The sequence below is a fragment of the Podarcis gaigeae genome (genome assembly GCF_964106915.1).
Source record: "Podarcis gaigeae genome assembly, chromosome: 9".
Taxonomy (NCBI): domain Eukaryota; kingdom Metazoa; phylum Chordata; class Lepidosauria; order Squamata; family Lacertidae; genus Podarcis; species Podarcis gaigeae.
In genome coordinates this window covers 11,418,198-11,437,785 of record NC_139685.1, presented here as the reverse complement: position 1 = coordinate 11,437,785, position 19,588 = coordinate 11,418,198, and the positions used below count along the sequence as shown (strand labels likewise).

At 43.1% G+C, this 19,588-nt stretch overlaps 1 protein-coding gene and 1 long non-coding RNA gene across 8 annotated transcripts in view; one reads left to right on the top strand and one right to left on the bottom strand.

Moving 5' to 3' along the window:
• Positions 1-19,588, top strand: part of LOC310852192 — a 405,418-nt gene that overhangs the window by 259,105 nt on the left and 126,725 nt on the right. The window lies entirely within an intron of this gene.
• Positions 1-19,588, bottom strand: part of LOC310852117 (cytosolic beta-glucosidase-like) — a 107,836-nt gene that overhangs the window by 33,405 nt on the left and 54,843 nt on the right. For 6 of the 7 annotated variants that reach the window (XR_014567987.1, XR_014567988.1, XR_014567989.1 and 3 more), the window contains exons 3-4: positions 7,574-7,801; positions 1,206-2,011 (exon numbers count right to left, since the gene is read on the bottom strand). Coding sequence is in view for 4 of the 7 variants with exons in the window: in XM_083755019.1 (XP_083611145.1) it covers positions 1,206-2,011; positions 7,574-7,801 (1,034 nt within the window). In the remaining 3 variants the exon portion in view is untranslated. The remainder of the gene's footprint in view (positions 1-1,205; positions 2,012-7,573; positions 7,802-19,588) is intronic. The other variant, XM_083755022.1, reaches the window with a different exon arrangement.

The window sequence follows — 19,588 nt, the reverse complement described above, 5'->3', positions numbered from 1 at the left end:
AATGTAGGACTACTGTCCTTTGTTTCTTTCTCTTTTCTGTCTGATGAGAAAGAGGACAGAGCTAAGTCAGAATGCTCCGAGGGTATTATATGTAAATATAGTAGATTAGCCAAAATGCTGTGCTACTGAGTGCTGTTACGCAAACTGTGAATACTCTGCAGGATCCTAAGTGTGCTGATGCTTCTTGGTATCAGTTGCTTTGATGTTCAGGTTGGAGAAAGCTTTTGAAGCTCCCAACCGACCAGGAGGGAGAGAACATGCCAGTTGGGCATGTGTCTCTACCAGGATCCTACACGAGAGTTGGACGATCCTAACAGCTTGGAGGACAAGGAAGAGAGGGCTTTTGCATGGAAAAGGGCTTGTGAGTTTGGTTCTGGTATGGACCACAAATTCTAGGGGAAAGCATGTGCTCAGAAGCACCCTATTCAACCACGTTGAGTCTCTGTTGCATCTAAGTCTGGTTGGTGGACCTCAGAACTTATGACTGCTTAAACTCTGAAGTCTGCCCACACTCATATAGAGTTGTGTTTGGAAGTATCATCATATCATATCATATCATATCATATCAATCATATCATATCATATCATATCATATCATATCATATCATATCATATCATATATCATATCATCATATGCCTATAAATGCAAGATCAGTGATAGCCAATGTGATGTTTGTCAGATGTTGTGGAGTAAAACCTACATCATACCTGGCCATTGGACATGCTAGCTGGGAATGATGGGAATTGTAGTCCGAAGCATTATTGGGAAACTGGCCCTGACTCAGTTACTTCGTGGGAGGGCATGAACAGGATGAAAACCCACGCATCTTTATCACAGAGTGAATGGTACCCAACTAAGTTATACTTGGAGTAGGCCTACTGAATTAATGGACCATAGTTATACCCATCAATTTCAATAGATCAGCTCCAAAGAGGACTAATGTTGGATATAACCCTGTACCCTGACAGATGCAATGCTAGCCCTTCCCAGACGTCATATGGAAAGCAGTCCTCATAATGTGCGTCTGCTACACAATGCACTGACAGCGACACAGGGTTGTTACCTGGATTTGCAGTGAAACAAAAAGTGTGCTTTTGTTCCAACTTCTACACTAAAACCCCTTTGAGCACGAGACATCCGTCACAGTTGGTTCATCAAGGAAATGGATAAACAGATAAGGGTGGAGGCAAGGGGAATCCCATACCTTGATGTATTTCAACAGGCGGCGTAAACCCCATGGAACAACAGCCAGCCAAGAACTGCCGGTTGCTACAGGCCAGGATGGCTCTGTTACTTGCTCCGCTTCCTTGTCCGCAGACATACTCGGTGGGCTATGTGTATTATCTCGGTGCTTAATTTTGCGGGAAGTGTAATAATTTAGAGAGAAAAAGTCGGCGGTGCCCTTGATCATCATCTTTTCTTCCTCAGTAAATTCTGGAAGCCTTGAAGATGGGGAACCTTGCCTTTTACACATAGAAGAAATCTGGGATTTCATGATGGCTGGATAGTCACCGTTGAGGAAGATTGGGGCAGCGAACCAATCCAGGCAAAACGCCACGTGCCTCTTAGCAGCTTCCTGGTCAGCAACAGAATTCGGATCAAAGGGTTCTGCCCAATCCGAGTTGAGCGCTATAGACACAAGTCCGCCCTGTGTTTTCCGAAATAGCCTATCGTAAGTGTGCCAGGCTGCAGCGTGAGCTTTGATCATGTTGTGAGCGGCCAGGTATGCTCCGGTGCCAAGCTCCTTAATACCTGGGGCCATCGTACCTTCTTCGTAGCCAAGCTCAGCCATAACATACGGCTCATTAATGGTGATCCACAGCTTCACTCTGTCCCCAAAGGTTCTGAAGCAAAACTGGGCATAACTATCAAAGGCTTCCACCGTGGCCCCTGATCTCCAGCCCCCTTGATCTTCTAAACGCTGCGGTAGGTCGAAATGATACAGGGTGACCACAGGAGTCACATCATTTGCTAGCAGACTATCAATCATTTTGTCATAATATTCAACTCCTATAGAAAATGGGAGCAAGGCAACAAGGTTTGCATTTGTACTCACAAAGTTCATTTTGAAAGCTTTTTCTTAAAGATTTAGCTTTTGTAAACAGAGAGATAAGAGAGGTAGAGACATATTAAATACTTAATAATTCAGTAAACACAATGAACTTGCAGGATAAAAGTAAAGGTAAAGGTAAAGGGACCCCTGACCATTAGGTCCAGTCGTGGCCAACTGGGGTTGCGGCACTCATCTCGCTTTACTGGCCGAGGGAGCCGGCGTACAGCTTCCGGGTCATGAGGCCAGCATGACTAAGCCACTTCTGGTGAACCAGAGCAGCGCACGGAAACGCCGTTTACCTTCCCGCCAGAGCAGTACCTATTTATCTACTTGCACTTTGACGTGCTTTCAAACTGCTAGGTTGGCAGGAGCAGGGACCGAGCAACAGGAGCTCACCCTGCTGCGAGGATTCGAACCGCCGACCTTCTGATCGGCAAGTCCTAGGCTCTGTGGTTCGCCAGAAGTGGCTTAGTCATGCTGGCCTCATGACCCGGAAGCTGTACGCCGGCTCCCTCGGCCAATAAAGCGAGATGAGCGCCGCAACCCCAGAGTTGGCTACGACTGGACCTAATGGTAAGGGGTCCCTTTAAGGTAAAGGTAAAGGTACCCCTGCCCGTACGGGCCAGTCGTGTCCGACTCTAGGGTTGTGCGCCCATCTCATTTAAGAGGCTGGGGGCCAGCGCTGTCCGGAGACACTTCCGGGTCACGTGGCCAGCGTGACAAAGCTGCTCTGGCGAGCCTGCACCCACTAAATCTGCTGTGGAAAGTTGGGGATACTTCCAGAACAGGGGCAGAGGGGGAGGAAGTCCTGTTGCACAATAAGACTTGGTTCCGCTTGTTCATATCCCACAAAATCTCTAACTTGGTTTTGCAGAATTTGTGAGAGGACCTCAGCTGCTATGGGCGAGTTGCGGTTAAGGAGATGTTGGTAATGCTCTTTCCAGCACAGTGCAATAGCTTCTTTATCTTTTCATAGGATTGTACCGTCTGGTGAGTGTAGAGGGCATATGCCACGATTTATTGGCCCATAGATGGTCTTTGTGGCTTTAAAGAAACTCTGTGCATGATGATTCTTCAATATCAACTTTGTTGGAGTGGTCATGTTGTGTCAATGCCTGATGATCGTCTTCCAAAACAACTACTCTATTCCAAGGCGAATTTTAAAAAATGTAGTATATAAACACCAACAATTGGGAAACACTTGCCTGCGAGTGCTCCAACTGGAGAACAGCCTTTACCAAAGGCTTTGAAGACACTTGAACTCAGGATGCAAGTGAGAAACATGTTAAGAGGAAGGCATGCTTGGCAAATTCACACTATGTCCCCACTGTGGAAGGACGTGTGGATCCAGAACTGGCCTCCACAATCACTTACAGACTCACAGTTAAGACCGTGTTCATGGAAGACAATCTTACTCGGCTACGAGTGATTGCCAAAGAGAAGAGATCTCACGAAATGCTATATTGAATTCCAGCCAGTAATTCTGGCATATTTTAAGGGTTGCTGTAATGATTGCTCTAAATAACCTATGTGGAATGCATCAAACAAGCACAATAAATTACTTGTTATTCTTTTAAATAACAAAACCAGCCCGAAGACAAAGGTATATTACACTCAGAATGTTATAAAAGGAGGGAAGCGCCTTTCCACAGGTATTGTGGCATCAATATTATGTATCTTACTTTAATAATACCATACACTATTAATATTGCATTATTGTACCCTACTGTATTAATGGGGGACACGGGTGGTGCTGTGGTCTAAACCACTGAGCCTTGGGCCTGCCAATCGGAAGGTGTGGCGGTTTGAATCCCTGCGACGGGGTGAACTCCCATTGCTCGGTCTCAGCTCCTGCCAACCTAGCAGTTCAAAAGCACATCAAAGTGCAAGTAGATAAATAGGTACCGCTTGGGTGGGAAGGTAAATGGCGTTTCTGTGCGCTGCTCTGGTGCTCCAGAAGCAGCTTAGTCATGCTGGCCACATGACCCGGAAAAACTGTCTGCGAATAAATGCCAGCTCCCTCGGCTAGTAAAGCGAGATGAGCACCGCAATTGCAGAAGAAGAAGAAGAAGAGTTTGGATTTGATATCCCGCTTTATCACTACCCTAAGGAGTCTCAAAGCGGCTAACAATCTCCTTTTCCCTTCCTCTGCCACAACAAACACTCTGTGAGGTGAGTGGGGCTGAGAGACTTCAAAGAAGTGTGACTGGCCCAAGGTCACCCAGCAGCTGCATGTGGAGGAGCGGGGAAGCGAACCCGGTTCCCCAGATTATGTGACTACCGCTCTTAACCACTACACCACACTGGCTCTCACACCACACTGGCTCTCATTTGTCATTTGCGACTGGACTTAACTGTCAGGGGTCCTTTACCTTTACCTTTTACTGTATTAATAAGATATGTACACATTTTATTGCATATCTGAAGCAGAATAAACTAAACAAGCCCCCCTGTAGTGGTAGAAATACTAGTAGGTTGTTGATAATGAACAATTGTCACCATTTAAAGGTATCTTAAAATTTTCTCAGTGAGGCAGACACCTTCATCCTGTCCAAATGCCTGTCCTATTTTTACTTTTAAATAAAATAACGTATTTTTAAAATCTCCCAAAGCTGGAAAACAAATGGGTTGTTTTTTTAAGGCTTTCCCAGATGTGCCATATTTTAGGTGTGAAATTGGCAGTGAATCAGTTGATGCGAATTTTTTTATTTTATTTTTTTAAAGGACACCGCTCTGAGGTTTCTAATTCTCTCCATGCTCTTTGGGAAAAAAATGTTTATACAGGGGATGATGGCCTTTTCCATGCTATGCAGTTACAATTGCTTCAACAGATCACTGCTCAGGAGAAGCGAGATCCTGCCTAATGAAAACCAACCGACTAGTGCCCTTTTGCTAAATTTAAAGTTCATAATATTAATCAGAAAAGCGTTTATAATAAGAACCAAGTAGGGAGGAATTTTTCTTTAAAATTACAGCTGAATTTGTAAGCGTGAGGATTCCTCTTAACAGCCGTCTCTCAAGTGTCTGTAAAACTTACCCTTCCGCTCCAACATCCAAATTACATAACCTATTCTAGACCTCAGAGCTGTTAACCAGTGAAGGCTTCCTATTTGAAAACAGCTGCCATTTAAATGAGGGGTGGGGGGCAGAGAGAAATACTCAGGGGGGGGGGGAATGGGAAACTTCACAATCTGTAAAGTGCTCTTCCCAGAGGGCAAATGCTTTCCGTTTTCAGATTCTCAGGGTAAAAGACACACTCGGATAAAAGGGATTCCACTCTCAACAGTTGGCAAAATACTTCCAACGGCAGCAAAATACAGAACAGTTGGTCCTGCGGAGTCCTGCAGAGAAAAGAGCTTTCTTTATCTCAAGCGAGGTCAGGCTAGAGAGGAGGGGCTGAGGGAAGGGTCTCTGTCTCAAGAGCTCCTGCTTCAATGGCACTGCTGGATCTCTCAAGCATTGCCCAACAGAAGCAGAAAAGGGATGTTCACACTTCCCAATACGCAAAGGGCAATGGTCAGCTACCAACTTGGCTTTGGCCCATGCTTTTATTGAGATGTCAAGCAAAGCGGGCACAATTGACACATGGCACGGAAGCAAGATTGCGCCACTTGGTGCCCAGGTTGACCTTGCCGTCATGTAACTGATGTGTAACTGAGACGCACACCTAGTGCTGACAGACAAGGGTTACTTTCTACCTGGCTTTTATGTGGCAGACGCTAAAACCACAGCAATTCCTGGAAGCAGACTAATTCAGAATGAGTTTTAGTGGCCATGTAAATGAGCCTTTGGGCTGCCCATAATGCCACTTTGCTCAACAGAGCAAACCAACTAGGATGGTCTTCCATTAGCTATTGTTTTCCATTTTGTTTGAATTGGGTAACTACAGTGCATGACTGTGGAACGAGGTAGGATATCAAGCCATGGCTTCCAGTTGGCTTAATATCCTGGGTTGTTCCTAAACCATAGTTTCATGGTTTGGATGACACAGGAAACTATAGCTAATGGAAGACTTCATGCTTTGTCTACCAGCTCACAAAATGAAAGAAGCAAAGACCTCTACTTGTATATATAACAACTTATAAAGCCAATATACCACCATCTGAACATAGCCAGTGTTTGTTCATTCTTCCAACCCTAGTAACTTCAATTGCCCTAAGACCCTATTCTTAATACGTAGTTCCATCTATTCTCCATTGCTGCTTCCTATGCCTTCAACTACCTCACATACAGGTACAGGTAAGCCAGCTTTTCTTTCCCTTAAAAGCCCTTTTCAAAACTCACTTCTAATTTTGCTCCCCTTTCTGTACCTATTTGTCCCCTTGTGACGTTACCTCCTAGGTGGGTCATAAGGAAAGGGTTAAAATGAGTGTGATGTGATTGGCCAGTGGAAACTGATAGGAGGAGTTAGAGTGAGAATGGGTGGTGTGGGTGGTGTATGAAAGTTAGTTGAGAGTTTGGAGTTGGAGAAGGAAGAGGGAGGAATAGTCTGTGGGTTGGTCGAGTTGTGTGGTGAGAGAGTGAGAGGAATTTTTAGGTGGAGTCAGATAGTTAGTTGGGATAATCAGTTTGAAGTTGTTAGGAACGAATAGGACAGTTAAGGAGCTAAGATTAAGAAACTGACAAGAAAAATTAACTGAAACCATAAGCTTGTTCATGCCTATAAAATAAACTTGATTATTTGTTAATGTTAACAACTGACTGGACTCCATGTGTTCCCGTGAGAAACGGGTTGGTGGCAGCGAAGAATGCAATTACAGTGGTGGCACAGGGTCAATAGACCGTCAAATGTCCGGGGACCCTGTGTGATCGCCACACCCCTCAATGGGTTGGATCCAAATGTGCCCTTCTGCATAATGAGAAGGGCTGCTTTTCACTGCTATGAGAGCTAAAGACCATGAAGTTCTTCCTCTTGCGTAATAATAATAATATCAATAAAACATCAACCATTGAAAGTAGGCATACAGGAATTGCTACAGGATTTACCTGCAAACTTTCCCACTTCAACCTGCAGGAGTGTTCGTGGGATGCCTTGTAGCTATTCTCATTCCACCCATGACTCTTTGGATATAACCCAAGAATCTCCCTTTCCACACTTGTCTTCTCCCTGCCGTGTCACAAATCGACTGTATTCTCCTTGAGGCAGAATCCTCTCTTTTTTCCCTCCCTCTCCCTTTCTGCCAAAGAACCTTTGCAAAGTGCCATACCCATTCAAAACAATTAAGAATAATTGATATGCAATCTTAAAAATAGCAGCACACATACAAAGTAACATAGCCCAATACTTATCTCAAAAGATCACAATTTCAGGAGTATTCCAGAATATTAATTAGGACAAGGTTTTCAAACCTTTTAAAAAAAATTTTTTTAAAAAAATCAAGATCATCCCATAATTACTCTGAACAAAGTTGCAATTTCAAAACTGCACTGCAGAATAGCACACTGGATTAATTATGCCAGACTGCAGCAATAACCTTGAATTAAAGCGGCACAACTTTCTATTTTAAAGGAACAATTGCCTTTCTGGTTGATGAAACCTGTCTTCCCATCAGGTAACAGACGTGACCAGGAAAGAGAGAAGCGATAATGAGTCAATCCAAGCTGTTTGATACATTTCAAATCTTCCTCCCACAGAGCATAGCTGCCACAAGCTACATCACCAGTCTGGTTCTTGAAAACCCGATCTCCTCCCTGATGGGTGAACGTGTCCCAAACGCTGGGGCCTTTTCCATCTGCATCCCAGCCTCCTGATTAAAAACAAAACAATCGTTACACTTTTGACATGGAAAAGACACAAGTTGAATGTAAAAATAATGCAATCACACACATTGGACAAGTGCCTTGCGAGCAAATCATATGACACTCTGCGCACATCTTCAATTTTAACTGTAGCTCCTTGAACTATAGAATTATTGGTATTATGCTATGTATTTATTCATAGTGCTGTTCGCTGCTTGGAGATCTATTTCACTTTAAAAAAACAAAAAAACTTTCACATAAAAGTGATTACATGCCTGCCGTACAATTCTAAAGGTAAAGGTAAAGGGACCCCTGACCATTAGGTCCAGTCGTGACCGACTCTGGGGTTGCGGCGCTCATCTCACTTTATTGGCTGAGGGAGCCGGCGTACAGCTTCTGGGTCATGTGGCCAGCTTCTGGGTCATGTGGCGAACCAGAGCAGTGCACGGAAATGCCATTTATCTTCCCGCCGGAGTGGTACCTATTTAGCTACTTGCACTTTGACGCGCTTTTGAACTGCTAGGTTGGCAGGAGCAGGGACTGAGCAACAGGAGCTCACACCGTCATGGGGATTCAAACCGCCGACCTTCTGATCGGCAAGTCCTAGGCTCTGTGGTTTGACCCACAGCACCACCCGCGTCCAATTCTACCTGTCCCCAATTGTTTGTGAAGATACCATGATCTTTCAACAACCCTTTCTTCCATTTCTGAAGTTGCCACCCTTAATTCTCCTATGTATTAGGGGTCATAATCAACACGAACAGAGTATAATAAATATGTAAAACCTGCCCTTCTACAGCAAAGAGGTTGATTGTTTTGTGATGTTTCAACTAATCTTGGGGATAAAGTTCAGAAAGGGTGTGTGTGAACTTTCCCAGCAGAGAATTTCCAAGTTGAGCACTAACCACGAAGGTCAGGTGTGACTTGAAAAGGGGGTCTGCACCAGCTTTCTTCGCCACCACAACCCACTCCTTGTCATGGAATTCTACTCAATATTGACCCAGAGTAGATTCCAATGTACAGTTAGCAGAGTAAAAACTTAAACACGTTGCAGGATTCCCCACAAAAATAGACCAGGGGCAATTGTATTTCATCCAGCAGAGCTTTACTGCTGCTGAAGGCAAATGAGCATAATGGTCACAAATCCAATACAGTAGTACCTCGGGTTACATATGCTTCAGGTTACATACGCTTCAGGTTACAGACTCCGCTAACCCAGAGATAGTACCTCAGGTTAAGAACTTTGCTTCAAGATGAGAACAGAAATCGTGCTCCAGTGGCGCGGCGGCAGCAGGAAGCCCCATTAGCTAAAGTGGTGCTTCAGGTTAAGAACAGTTTCAGGTTAAGAATGGACCTCCGGAACAAATTAAGTACTTAACCCGAGGTACCACTGTACATTCAGGATTGGCACTGTCCATAAGAAATCCAGTTGCAGCAGGCTTAGCTTAAACTTAAAAAGGTAAAGGACCCCTGACAGTTAAGTCCAGTCGCAGACGACTCTGGGGTTGTGGTGCTCATCTCGCTTTACTGGCTGAAGGAGCCGGCATTTGTCCACAGACAGTTTTTCTAGGTCATGTGGCCAGCATGACTAAGCCGCTTCTGGAGAACCAGAGCAGCACACAGAAACGCCGTTTACCTTCCCGCCAGAGCGGTACCTATTTATTTCCTTGCACTTTGATGTGCTTTCAAACTGCTAGGTTGGCAGGAGCTGGGACTGAGCAACGGGAGCTCACCCCGTCGTGGGGATTCAAACCACCAACCTTCTGATTGACCTTTGCAGAAGAGATAAGAGAACTAGTTTAAACCAGCTGTACTCAACTCAACTTCAACCCAAGCATCAAGAACCTTCTGCTTGTTTCTTTCACTCAGAGAAGCTTCCAGAACCCTCTTTGATTAAGCAGAATAGGAAAGATCTCTACATTGACCTGGCAATATATCGTGAATCATGTTTGTGTGCTATGCAAAAATCACGATGCAGGAAAAACCGTGAAGCCAGTCAATGCCTCTACACAGCTCCATCCTTATAACAGATATATCAGTATATCACAATGTTTAGCTGGTGATACATAGCGATGTTGAAAACCAGCTATACCGCCCACCCTTAGCGAGGACATGCAATAGAACGACCTCAGGCTATGGAGTAAGTTGTACTACAATTTACAAAAGAGCAAAGGGGAAAGAATTTGACACTGGGCTGAAATGTATGACAGCAGTTCCATATTTCTTATAGAATTCTGCCCTAAGATAAGGAAGCAGTCATCATTAAATACGCTAAAAAAAGCAACCAAAAATCCTGGAAAATGTTGTTTTTAGTTGGAGGGGAAAGTTACAAATAAAGTATCAGAGACCCAAGAGACCTTATGGGAATAGATATCGGGTATCATTCCAAATAGGGACACGGGTGGTGCTGTGGGTTAAACCACAGAGATTAGGACTTGCCAATCAGAAGGTCAGCAGTTCGAATCCCCACTATGGGTGAGCTCCCATTGTTCAGTCCCTGCACCTGCCAACCTAGCCGTTCGAAAGCATGTCAAAGTGCAAGTAGATAAATAGGTACCACTCCGGTGGGAAGGTAAACAGTGTTTCTGTGCACTGCTCTGGTTCACCAGAAGCGGCTTAGTCATGCTGGCCACATGACCCGGAAGCTGTATGCCGGCTCCCTCGGCCGATAAAGTGAGATGAGCGCTGCAACCCCAGAGTCGGCCATGACTGGACCTAATGGTTAGGGGTCCCTTTACCTTTACCTATCATTCCAAATCCTAGATATGATCCTTGTATAGCTGCACTCCTCCATTAGGAACAATAATATAATTTCCTTAAACTGAAATATTTGCCAGATGCCCCATATCCCTGCTCTGATTCATGAAAACTTGTGGCTTAATTTGGGGGTGGGGGTGTCTATGTGAGCCCGATATCAGATTAGTAAGTGCAGGGGGGTGAAATGTAAGAGATCAGTCTGTATCAAAGAGAGCCTTTAGGACAAGACAGATCTATCCAGCAAACAGGCACTTATGGCTGTCTGGGATGTCCTTTGAAAGTCCTGACAGTCAGTTAGAAAGAAAGGAAATGCCATTATAAGCCATGGCCCTAGGCATGCAGAAGATGAATTAATGTAACAGCGCCTCTGCGAAATGTCTGCCTTTCGCTTAGACAAGCGTCTGCAGGAGAGGAAAAAAAGCTGCAAAGGTTTTCACCAAATTAAATTTTACACTAGGTTTTTGCAACCTTTGCATAATTTTTTGTGTCCTGATAGTTTAAAAGATGTTTCATAGTGATTTCAAAGTCTTTGATAGAGGTCACTATTTAAAATGTCATCACGGGCTGCAATCATGCATACCTAAAAAATAATATTACTATTTTTTTATTTAAAAAAACCCCTCTGATTCTCCAAGCGAACAACCAGTGTAGCATAAGAAACTGAGCTGTGAACCAGGAAGTCCTTAGATCAAATTCCATCTCAGCCATGAACTTGCAAGGTGGACCTTAGGGAAGCCACTGTTTTCTCAGTCTCAGCTCTTCCTGAAACATGGGAATAAAAATAAGAATAATATTGCCTGACCTTTTATGGCTTCTGTGCAAATTACTTGACATAATGTAGGTGAACTGAAAATGCCAAAGGCCTTATTTATTTCTGTAACACTCTTCTCATGACACTTTGCAGAGTCTCTGCTCTGAGACGCTTACATTCTCTAATGCACCGCAGAAGAGACAATGGAGGTAGGAGGGAGAAATGGAGGCAAGGAGAAATGGGAGGACCTGTGCTCATTTCAGTTACGGACTCGCTAAGTCCCGAGATAGTATGCAGGAAGGTGTGACTGCATCAGCTCCAACCATCACTATCACCTTCCCATAGCCTCCAACATTTCTCCGATGAAAATAAGGATGTCCTAAGGAGCTGTGCCTGTGAACACTTTCTTTCTCCTGAGCAAACCATTTTGCATGATTGGCTTTTCGGACTGATGAAGCGTGTAGCGAAACTTGTAATATATCCGGAAAACAGGTCTCCTTTTGCCCACTTGCGTTATTCTCACCAGTGTGGTGTAGTGGTTAAGAGCGGTAGACTTGTAATCTGGTGAACTGGGTTCACGTCTTTTTTCCTCCACATGCAGCTGCTAGGTGACCTTGCGCAGTCACACTTCTCTGAAGTCTCTCAGCCCCACTCACCTCACAGAGTGAGGGAAGGGAAAGGAGAATGTTAGCCGCTTTGAGACTCCTTTGGGTAGTGATAAAAATTGGGATATCAAATCCAAACTCTTCTTCTTTGTTGGGCCACTGAGGTGAGGGGCAAAGTTGTTTGCCCTGACTGCCTTGCCCTCCTGCCAAACATGCCCGTCTGCTTAACTTGCCTGCTACCTTGATGCGTTGCAAGTGTTTCTCAGTCTGACCCCCTCCTTCTCTGTGGCAGCAGTGGAGCTGTGCCCAGAATTGATGTCATCCCCACCCCCAGAAGCTGCTCCTGTTTCAACCATCACAAGAGGTATCATTTTTGAAATACCAGTTTAACTATCAATTCCTCCCGAGCAATTCCAGAAGCAGTATACAAATTCCCCCTCAGAAATCCCTCGTCCCTCTCACAAACTACACCTCCCATGGTCCTCAGGGAGAGGATATTAAACTGATTAAGTCTGTTGCCTAGATAGGCCCTGAGAGAACTGCCTTCAGTGAGGTTTAAATTACCTCCGAGCCTCCTTCTCACTAGTTGTGTGGATATTTGATTGTTATAAATGCAGAAGAGGAAGCAGAAGGGAGGCATTTGTAATGCAAATGAACACTGCTGGCTTTACATTTACAGTACAAAGTAAAATTGCACCGGGGATGCAAATATGTCAGTTTCGGTTCTCATTTTTCCATCCATAAGTTCTGTTCTCCACATTTTGCATTAATCTGAAGGTCTTTAAAAAACAAATAAACAAACGTCATGAAAATACATCAGCAAATTTCTCCTTTTTATATGTAGTTTTGACTACCATTTCACCCTGACATAATGCATTTCTATATTCTACTTTCACAAATATCTCCATTTTTATGCACACTTGACTGTACTTGAACGGGCAGCCTTTGGCAAGTCACAGGAGCCAAACAGAAGTGTGTGGTCATCCTATGCAGAACTGTGTGCATAAAATGCTCACAGTAAACCCCCCAGATGCAGGAAGTACGAAAGCAGGTGGATAGCCAGATGTCCCAACCTCTCTTTTCCTTCCTCTATTGTGCCTCATGGGTGTACTCTTATTGTATGGCTAATGGTAGCGCTGTGGGTTAAACCACAGAGCCTAGGGCTTGCCGATCAGAAGGTTGGCAGTTCGAATCCCCGCAATGGAGTGAGTTTCCGTTCCTCGGTTCCTGCTCCTGCCAACCTAGCAGTTCAAAAGCACGTCAAAGTGTAAGTAGATAAATAGGTACCGCTGCAGCGGGAAGGCAAATGGTGTTTCCATGCGCTGCTCTGGTTCACCAGAAGTGGCTTAGTCATGCTGGCCACATGACCCGGAAGCTGTACGCCGGCTCCCTTGGCCAATAAAATGAGATGAGCGCCACAATCCCAGAGTCGGTCACGACTGGACCTAATGGTCAGGGGTCCCTTTACCTTTACCTATAATGTGTGGGTGGTATTGTCAGGCTTCAGAGAATTGGCTTCCTTCCCCCCTTGTCAGTAGATAAGCAGAACAAAGGAAAAGGAGTCTTCTTAATGATGACAGCAAGAGAACAAAGAATCCATTTCCTATCAATGGCGGTGCTCCCAATTAAGGGTTCCACCCAGATCTTCCCTAGTCACCCACGTAACTACTGTGTCTTGTAACCTGAGCTCATAACCACTGTGCTTTCTGTGCTATCGCCTTATCTGCTCTTCTTGACCTTGGGCTGAGCAGATGAACGCTTTCCAAATAAATTGAGTCTGATAACTCTTTCTCTCCCAGTGCTTCTCCTCCTAGCTGTTCCCCATCAAGTATTTCCCGGCTTCTTTTTTCTGAACGATGTCCCTCTGCAAACCAATGTTCCAAATCTATACTGCCCTCCTGCTCCTGGGAAGATTCAGGATCCGGATCAGGGGGAAAGGGAGGCAGGTATATATTTGCTTTTTAAAAGAACATAATCATAGAGAGTGGGGGGGGCGGGGAAATAGAACACACAAACTCCCCGGGGCAGAGAACAGCTAACAAGACAGGTCTCTGCCTCAAGGAGCTTACAAGTTTGATTTTGACTGCTGGTGAGATGACAAAAGTGACAACATTTTATTACTAAATAATGGTAAGCAGCAGTCGTGAAACAACTTTGCAGGTAATGTCAATAACCCCAACAAAAATGTTTCAGGGTAAGCAGGTAGAAGAAAGCAAGTTGCAGCCTTCAGTTTGGCTGTTCAAGTTGGCATGTTGTTGTTTTTAAACTTGAGCGCAGGCGTATTTAAACTCTGCTAGAGCGCTTTGATCGCAGAAATGAAAATGGGTGAAAAATCCTCATCCTTATAACGAGGAACATTTTTCAGACTTTCCTGTCCCCAAAATTAAAGGGACGTTATGGCTTGGAAGCCTATAAATTAAATATCAGCTAGTCTGCAAGATTAATATCGATGTAATAGTTATACACCAGCCCTCAATAAAAAGAGTTTTAATAATCAATTAGTATAATAGAAATTAAAGATGGAAAAGACCTATTAGGAGGTCATCCAGACTATCCCTTGCCGGTGCCAAATTGCTCCCTGAAGTATATTCAGTACTTTAATACACATCTGTCTTATTAAATCTAAGTTTAATGCAAGGTTAAGCATATTGCAGACACTTAAAGCATTCCTAGAATATGTAATATCCCTTCCGCAACTAGGCTCCTCATAGACTTTCGGTCACGTCTCACGTTCTTTACAGAATTTTATCATAGCTCGAGTGCACCAATATATCTACGCAGGGTTATTCGGCAAATTGAACTTTAATGTGGGACAACCTTCAAAGTAGGTCAATTATTAGATCAAAGTGCTTTGAGTGTCTCTCAAGGTTCACGTTTTCCCGTGGTTCGGTGACTCAAGGCAATCGTATTTTCGTCAGTTCCTCAGAGCGCTGAAAGTTTTCTAACACATCAACTTTGACATCAATTAAAGATTCAATTTCTTTCCATAGAAAGATTTAACTCTTCAAACTTTCTCTGTTCTGTTGAACTACATCTCCTCCCCCCTCCCCCCGCCACCCATTATAATAGGCAAGCATGAATTACTTTAAAAACACTAGGCCCAGATTCTGAATGTGCGATGAATCACACACATACCTGTCAAGCTCTATATTGTAATGTTGGAACGGCTATGGCTCACTGGGGGAGCACAAAAAAAGTTCCATATTCAACCCCTGGTATTACTGTGCACAGCTGGAGGAAGTGCATAGACCAGGGGTCAGCAAACTTTTTCAGCAGTGGGCCGGTCCACTGCCCCTCAGACCTTGTGGGGGGTCAGACTATATTTTTGGGAAGGGAAAAAAAAGAACGAATTCCTACGCCCCACAAATAACCCAGAGATGCATTTTAAATAAAAGGACACATTCTACTCATGTAAAAACATGCTGATTGCTGGACTGTCCATGGGCCGGATTGAGAAGGCGAATGGGCCGCATCCGGCCCCCAGTCCTTAGGGTGCCTACCCCTGGTATAGACAGTACAGTGGTACCTCAGGTTAAGTACTTAATTTGTTCCGGAGGTCCGTTCTTAACCTGAAACTGTTCTTAACCTGAAGCACCACTTTAGCTAATGGGACTTCCCACTGCTGCCGAACCGCCAGAGCCCGATTTCTGTTCTCATCCTGAAGCAAAGTTCTTAACCCGAGGTACTATTTCTGGGTTAGCGGAGTCTGTAACCTGAAGTGTATGTAACCCGAGGTACCACTGTACTTTGCTAGCTGGACCAATGGTCTATGCTGTTCCTACTTTTTAAATACTATGCCCAGATTCACAACATGCCTCAAATCTCAATGCATATAATGTCATGCGTAAAATGTCATGAGCCCCATGAAGATGTCTTTGTAAGGCTGGTCAGTAGGTGTGGGTGATATCTGGTTTTCAACATCGCGATATATCACCAGCTAAACATTGTGATACAGTCATATCTTGGATCTCGAACGCCTTGGCTCCTGAACAAATTGGCTCCCAAATGATCAAACCTGGAAGTGAATGCGCCGGTTTCCGAATTTTTGGAAGCCGAACAGAGTTTCCATGGTTTCTGATTGGCTGCAGGAGCTTCCTTTTTTTTATAATATTTTTTATTGATTTTCGCAAACATAAAAGATAACATAAAAAACAAAAATAACAAAACATACAAACACACATAACACGACTTCCCCAAACCTCCCCTTCACTGCACCCTTATTTTTAGAACAACAATTTTTAGCAATCCTTCGTTCAAATTCATAGCTAATTTTCTTTAAAAAATTTTTTTTTTTTTAATTAAACTTTAACGGCTATAGTTCTCTATCTCATACCCCTTGACATCTTAACATTCCAAAATTTTGCAACAGTTCTTAAGATATACTTTAAATTTTCCCCAGTCCTCTTCCACCGTCTCTCTCCTCTGGTCACGGATTCTGCCGGTCATCTCAGCCAGTCCCATAAATTCAGTCACCTTGGTCTGCCATTCTTCCAGAGTAGGTAATTCTTGAGTCTTCCAATACTTTGCTAGTAGGATTCTTGCTGCCGTGGTTGCGTACATGAAGAATGTTCTGTCTTCCTTTGGTACCATTTGGCCGACCATGCCCAAGAGAAAAGCCTCCGGTTTCTTAGCAAATGTCCTCTTAAGGATTTTCTTAATTTCATTATAGATCATTTCCCAGTAGGCCTTAATCTTTGGGCAGGTCCACCAAAGGTGATAGAAAGTTCCTTCACATTCATTGCATTTCCAACAATTATTATTGGGCAAATGATATATCTTTGCTAGCTTGACTGGGGTCATGTACCACCTATATATCATTTTCATTATATTCTCTTTTAAGGCACTACATGCCGTGAATTTAATGCCTGTGGTCCATAACCATTCCCAGTCTGCAAACATAATATCATGACCAATATCTTGTGCCCATTTAATCATTGCTGATTTTACTGTTTCATCTTGCGTGTTCCATTTCAGCAGCAAATTATACATTCTAGACAAATTTTTAGTATTGGGCTCCAGTAATTCCGTTTCTAACTTTGACCTCTCCTTCTGAAATCCTAATTTCCTGTCCTGCTTAAACATCTCGTTAATCTGATGGTAGTGTAACCAATCTCGGACTTTAGGTTTTAGTTTCTCCAAGCTCTGTAGTTTAAGATTTTCACCATCATGTTCTAAAATTTCGCAATATTTTGGCCAATCTGAATCCATATTAAGTTTTTTTACCGCCTTGGCTTCCAGGGGTGACAACCACCTGGGGGTTTTATTCTCCAACAAATCTTTATAGCGGTTCCATACATTAAACAATGCTTTCCTGACAATGTGATTTTTAAAGCCTCTATGCACCTTTACCTTGTCATACCATAAATATGCATGCCAGCCGAAACTGTTATCATGTCCTTCTAGATCTAAGATGTCTGTGTTCTCAAGAAGTAGCCATTGTTTCAACCAGCAAAAAGCTGCTGCTTCATAGTAAAGTCTTAAGTCCGGCAGGGCAAAGCCCCCTCTATCCTTTGCATCAGTTAAGATCTTAAATTTTATTCTGGGCTTTTTGCCCTGCCAGACAAAATTAGATATATCTTTCTGCCACCTCTTGAAACAATCCATCTTGTCCAAAATTTGCAGTGTCTGAAACAAAAACAACAGTCTCGGCAATACATTCATCTTAATAGCAGCAATTCGGCCTAACAAGGAGAGTCTCAACCTAGACCATATGTCAAGATCTTTCTTCACCTCCAACCAACACTTCTCATAATTATCCTTAAATAAATTCACATTTTTAGATGTTAAGTTCACCCCCAAGTATTTCACTTTTTTTGTTATTTCCAAACCAGTTTCCCTTTGAAAGCTATCTTTTCCCTCCATCGTTAGATTTTTTCCCAGTACCTTTGTCTTTTGTTTATTTAATTTAAAACCTGCCACTTGACCAAATATTTCGATAAGTTCTAAAGCTCTTTTTGTACTGGCTTCTGGTTGTTGCAGAGTCAAAACTAAGTCATCTGCAAATGCTCTTAACTTGTAATGTTTAGCTCCGAGTCGTATTCCTTCTACCAGCTGGTCCCTTCTAATCATGTTCAACAATACCTCCAGGACTGATATAAACAATAGAGGGGATATTGGGCATCCCTGTTGTGTCCCTTTTTCTATTGGGATCTCATCCATAACCATACCGTTCACAATTAATTTAGCTCTTTGTTCAGAATATATTGCACCTATACCGTTTTCAAAGTTTTGGCCTACCCCCATCCCGTGGAGATTCCTCTTCAGGAAGCTCCAGCAAATATTATCGAAGGCTTTCTCCACATCCACAAAAATCAGAACTGCTTTTCTATTTATGTCAGTCTCCAAAAGTTCCAAGATATCTATAATGTTCCTCACGTTATCTGACATATATCTCCCTGGGAGAAAGCCTGTTTGGTCCTTATGAATCTCCTCTGATAACACTTTCTTAAATCTTTTTGCTAAAATGTCTGCAAAAATTTTATAATCCACATTTAAAAGTGATATAGGGCGGTAGTTCTTAACTTGATGTTTCTCAGTTTCTGTCTTCGGTATAAGTGAAATGAATGCTTCTTTCCACGATTCGGGAGCCTTTTTCCCTTCTAAGATTTGGTTGCATACTTCTTTCAATGGTTGTATTAACCATTCCTTCAGTACTTTATAATATCTAGCAGTCAGTCCATCTGGTCCTGGGGATTTTCCCATTTGCATATTTTGAATGGCACCCTCTATTTCTTGATCTGTAATTTTCTCATTTAAAATCCTCTTGTTCTTTTCCGAGATCTTTGACAATCCATACTTTTTAATAAAATCTTCTATCTCTTGTTCATTCTTTGGCCCTTGAGCATATAACTTCTTGAAAAAGCTTTGAAAGCAGTTACTGATCTCGTTTGGTTTACAAATAGATTTACCATCTACTTCGAGAGATGTCACAGTGTTCAACTTTTGTCTCTTTTTCAATTGCCATGACAGCAGTTTCCCACATTTGTCTGCTGATTCAAAAGTTTTTTGCCTCATTTGTTTTATTTTCCATTCTATCTCCTCGTTCATCAGTTCCATATATTGGGTCTGATAGTACTTTATTTCCCTTAAAATCTCCTGAGACTTGGGTTTAGATCTCAGTTTCTTCTCTCCTTCTTTCATTTGTTTCCAAATTTTTTCCTTCCTCTCATTCTGTTGTTTCCTCTTTATAGAATTTTGCTGAATCAGGAAGCCACGCATCACGGCCTTGCTTGCGTCCCATATTATCCTTCTTTCCACATCTGATCTTAAATTTATCTCGAAGTAGTCTTTCAGTGTCTTTTGGGCTTTTTTATAGATTGTTTCATCTTTAAACAGGGTGTCATTCATTCTCCATCTGAAGGTTCCAGCTGTTGTCAGTTTCATTTCCATCTTTACTGCGTTATGGTCGGAGCAGGTTTTTGGGCAGATTTCTATTTTTTTAACCCTTGGTGCCAGATTGCTAGAGATCCATATTTGGTCAATCCTGGTCCATGTCATTTTTGCTTCAGAGAAGAAGGTCCCCTCTCTTTCCAGAGGGTTCCTTGTTCTCCAAATATCAATCAAGTCCATGGTATCAGTCAGTTCGAAAAAAGTCTTTGGCAGTCTCCCATCCTTAGAAATTGTTTGCCTTTGCGCTTTATCCATGTTTGTGGAGACAACTCCATTCATATCGCCCATCAATA